General features: G+C 74.9%; 1 protein-coding gene across 1 annotated transcript in view; it reads left to right on the forward strand.

Moving 5' to 3' along the window:
- Positions 1–1,870, forward strand: part of H696_05656 (hypothetical protein) — a 2,827-nt gene extending 957 nt beyond the window's left edge. Inside the window, exons 4-5 of the mRNA XM_009499475.1 lie at positions 148–818; positions 1,069–1,870. Coding sequence (XP_009497750.1) covers positions 148–818; positions 1,069–1,630 — 1,233 coding nt within the window. The 3' untranslated portion in view covers positions 1,631–1,870. The remainder of the gene's footprint in view (positions 1–147; positions 819–1,068) is intronic.
- Positions 1,871–4,482: the final 2,612 nt, after the last annotated feature.

A 4,482-nucleotide genomic window follows, 5' to 3' on the forward strand; every position in this document is an offset into this window, starting at 1 on the left:
CGCACACACACACACACACACGCGCACACACACACACGCACGCACGCACGCACGCACGCGCGCGCACACACACGCACGCGCGCACACACACACACGCACACACAGATGCTGACCCCCTCCCACCCGGTGTGACCACTATGTGCTCAGGACTCCTTCACCCCGGCCCACCGGATCCGCCGCGTGGACGTGTACGAGCGCTCGGCCGCCGAGGCCCCCTTCGGGCTGGTCTGCTCGGATCTCAGCCTGCCGAGCTTCCTGCGCACCTTCCAGACCCCCTGCCCCGGGGGCTCGAGCTCCTTCGGCCGACGTGCGGCCCGGTCCAGCGCGTCGGCCGTGCTGGCCGTCTGCCCGGTGGATGTGCTGGCCGCCGACCCGGCCGCCTGGGTGGCCGGCTTCCGCGGCAAGCAGTCCTCCAACCGCGTGCTGATGGTCGCCCCATCGGCCTTCACCTCCAACGCCGAGGCGGCCCAGGACAACTACTTCATGGCCGCGGCCGCGGCCGGAGAGAACCCCGCGGCGACCCCGGCGGCCGCGGCCTCCGATGGCAGTGAGTTTGTCCTGCGCGAGCATGCCGGCCTCGTGGCCGAGATGGAGGCCCATGGCGTGTCCGTCGTCCTGGCCAGCCACTCGTATGTGCATGACACCCCGGATGCCTGCTTCCCGAACAACTGGTTCTCCACGCACATTGTCCGTCCCGGGGCCGAGGCCGGGGCCACCTCGGACAGCGTCGGCAACAGCAAGCTCAAGGTCCTGTACCCGATGAAGTGCGAGAACCGCCGCCGTGAGCGTCGCCCCGATCTGGTGGCTCTGCTGTCGAAGTGCGTGCCGGTGCCCGGCTGCCCGATGGGCTTCCCGCGGCTTCCGGCCTGCCGGTTTGCCGGTCGCCCCTCCATGCGCCGCCCGCGCCCCTGCATGCATGCCCCTGACCGACCGTTGCCTTTGTGTTTGCCTTTCTTGTCTCCCCGGCGCGCGCCTCCCCAATGCGTGGCTCCCCTCGCGCTCCTCCTTTCCTCGTGCTCTTCTTGTCGCCCCGCCCCCCCCCCCCCCCCGACACACACACACACACAGCCTCGGCTACCAGGAGACCATCGACATGTCGGCCCCCGAGACCGCCGGCCAGGCCCTCGAGGGCACCGGTGTGCTGGTGCTGGACCGTGTCAACCGGGTGGCCTACGTTGCCGCGTCGGAGCGCGCCCAGCCGGAGCTCGCCGCCCAGTGGGCCGAGCGCCTGGGCTACCGGGCCGTGGTCTTCACCGCCACCGACATCAACAACCGCACCATCTACCACACGAATGTCATGATGGCGGTCGGCACCTCGGTGGCCGTGGTGTGCCTGGAGTCGGTGGACAATGCCGAGGCCCTGCGCCAGTCCTTCGCGGCCACCGGCCACGAGGTGGTCGACATTACCCGGCAGCAGGTGCAGGAGATGTGCGGCAATGTGCTGGAGGTCGAGTCGGCCACCGGGCTGCCGGTCATGGTGATGAGCGCTCGCGCCCGGGCGGCCTTCACCCCGGAGCAGATCCAGACCATTGAGAAGCACTGCCCCGGCGGCATTGTGGCCGCGGACCTCGGCAATCTGGAGCGCATCGGCGGCGGCAGCGCTCGCTGCACCATTGCCGAGCTCTTCTGATGAGAGGCCCCATGGCGGCGGGGAGGGGGGCGTGCACAGGGGGGCGGCGCCCCGAGGCGCGCGCGCGGGCCGCCAACACGGCGGCACACCCGTGCACCGCCGCGAGTGCCGCCGTGGCTAGAGGCCGGCACGGACCGCGGCGCGTACGCGGCCCCCCTCCTCGGTCTGCCAGCTTGTTTGTTTTTTTTTCTCCGTCCCCCCTCCCCTGGGGAGACTGTCCAATACACCGGATGGCTGCTCTTCTGTGTGTCCCCTCTTGCTTTTTTTTTGTTCCTGTGCCTCCCCCCGGCCTGTGGGGCACCGCCGCCGCCGCCCGGGGCGCGGGGTGCGGGCAGGGCCGCTGCGACGCGCGCGGCGGCACGCGCGCCAGGGGGCCGACTGCCGGCAAACGGGGCCTCCTGCCGACGGACCAGTGGTGCGCCGGCGCCTCTGGGGCGCAGAGCGCACTTAATTCAGAACGCCGGCGCCATGCCCCCGGGGCCGCGGAGCGCCGGGAGTGTGAGAAAGTTGCGGGGCCCTCGAAACAGCCACCCATCTGCCGATGGAGCAGTGTCCGTGCGCAGGACCCCCGGCGCACGGGGTGAACCCGGCGCAAGCATCTGACCCCGCCAGGCAGGTCAGGCGCGCGATGTCGGGAATGCGGCCTCCCGTGCGGGCGGGTGTATGTGCCCGGCTGGCGGCCTCCCTGCCCCCCCCCCCCACCCCCCCCCCGGGGGGGGGGTGGGGGTCGGGAGGCCATGCCCGGCGGGGCCATGGCGCCTTGGCCCCTCCCCGGGAATTGGGCCCAAACCAAGCGGCAACCCTGGCCGATCTGCGGCCGGCCGCGTCGCCGCCAGGCGTGAGAGGCGGCGGCCGACGGCCGGCGCGCAGCGGGACCGGGGCGCGCCCGAGCCGGGGTGTCCTGCGCTTGGCGAGGGGGGGGGGCGCTTGGTGGCGGCATCCTTTTGTTGCATGTGGACGTCGCTGGCGAGGCGACACGCGCGGGGGGGGCGGCGGGCGCAGGCGGCCATCGGACGCAGCCGCCCTTTGCCCGGCCGCCGGTGTGTCCCGGCACGCATGCCCAGGGGCGGTGGCGGAGCCGGCCCTCCGGCGCGCTCCACCCCGGGCCGGTCAGCCGGAGCCGCGGGGGAGAGCAGTTCCCGCCGCGCCCGCCCCCTCCTCCGAGTCCCAAGACCAGTCCGGTGCAGGGCACGGGCACCGGAAACACACACGCATCCCTGCCCTGCCGGGGGCCGGGGGGCCGGGGGGGGGGGGGGCTAGGCCGCGTTTGGTGGCCCGGGAGGATCTGGCTTTACAGAATCGCCCATTGGCCGGCGGCTGCAATAACCTGCCCCGACCGGCCCGGCGCGCGTGCGCCCCCCCCGCGCGCGCGTCTGTATGCCCGGCGCGCGCGCGCGCCCGTCGAAAGAAGGTGGGCCGATCGTCTGCGCGCCCGACCCTCAGAGCCCCGTTGGTCTGGGCTGGCCCCTTCTGTGTGGGCCCTGCCGGAAGGGGCCCGGGCCCGTTGCCCCCAGACACGGTCGGGGGGGGGGGGGGGGGGGGCCCGGGGGGGCGGGGGGCCGGGGGGGGGGGGGCGACCCGGGGAGCCGGCTGCCCGGCGTGGCGGGCGGACTGGGTGTGTGGGGAGGAGGCGCGCCGGAATAAGCACGCTCGGGCTGGGGCCGCCGCGGGAGCCACGCCAAAAGTTCGCCCCAGAGTGCACCCGGGCGCCGGCGGCCCCCTAGTCGGGTGCACCCCGGGCCCCTGAGCTCCCCATCCCCCGCCCCCGCCCCCCTCCGCCCGCGGTGCGCCGATGGCCGCCCGGGGCGGAGCGGCGCCGGGCCCGGCGGAGCTCCGCCCACTGTTGGCGCCCCGGCGACACGCGCGGGGCCCTTCCGCCCCTGCGCCCTGTGCTGCGCGGCCGCGGCCCGGGGGCCCGGGGCGCGCTCTCCGGTCCATCTCCCTGTGCTCCCTGCCGGCCCCGGACGGGAGCCGGCCCGGCGCGAGCGCGGGGGAGGGGGGGCGGGGCGAGGAGCGCCGGCGGCACGGATGCGCCCTTAACGCATTCGCCCTCCACAGCCGCCCGGGGGCGGCGGGCCCGGGGACATCGGCAGATTAATAGAGCCGGTCTTGGGCCGGCACCGGCCGATCGGCCACGCCCCCGGCCGATTCGCCGGCCGATTCGCCGGCAAGCCGGGCCCGCAGAGCCGCCCGGCGCCGGGCGGCGATTCCCCCGAAGTGTTAACAGACGTCTCCGAGTCCGCCCGGCTGGCCGGCCGGCCGCCCGCCCCCCCCCTCCACGCTACCCGGCAACCGATGCCGCCGCGCATGGGGGACACGGGGGGGGGGGGGGGGGGAGAGGCCCCGCCGACTCGCGCCGGAGGAGGGCACCACGCCGGGCGGTTGCCCGATGCGCCCCCATGAGTAATCGGCCGACCCCGATCCGGGCCTGCCTTGCCCCCCCCCCCCCCGCGCCTGTGGATCTGTGCCCGATCCCCTCCCCTTCTCGGCCCCGGCCAGCCAGGCGGCCGGTGTGTTTGTTTTCCCCCTTTCCCCGGCCCTTCCCCCCCGGGGGACGCAATCAGAAGGCCGGCCGGCCGGGCGCACGCGCCCGCAGACGGCAAGCTGTCCAAGGCCGCACTGGTGTGCTCCACGGCCCCCCCCCCCCCCCCGGCCTTGGGGAGGGCCAGCCGCCGCTGCCGCCCCCCAGCCCCCCCCCCCCCGGTCCCAGGCTGGAACTAGGATCTAGTTGGCGCCGCTGACCCGGGAATCCGGCTGTTGGCCAGCTCCCACATTATCCCGAGGGGCAAACAAGGCTGGCGGAAGGCGACCGGCAGACTGGGGGGGGGGGGTGCTCTCGCCGGGCAGGGCGG

This window comes from Fonticula alba, assembly GCF_000388065.1.
Source record: "Fonticula alba strain ATCC 38817 unplaced genomic scaffold supercont2.12, whole genome shotgun sequence".
Classification (NCBI taxonomy): domain Eukaryota; order Rotosphaerida; family Fonticulaceae; genus Fonticula; species Fonticula alba.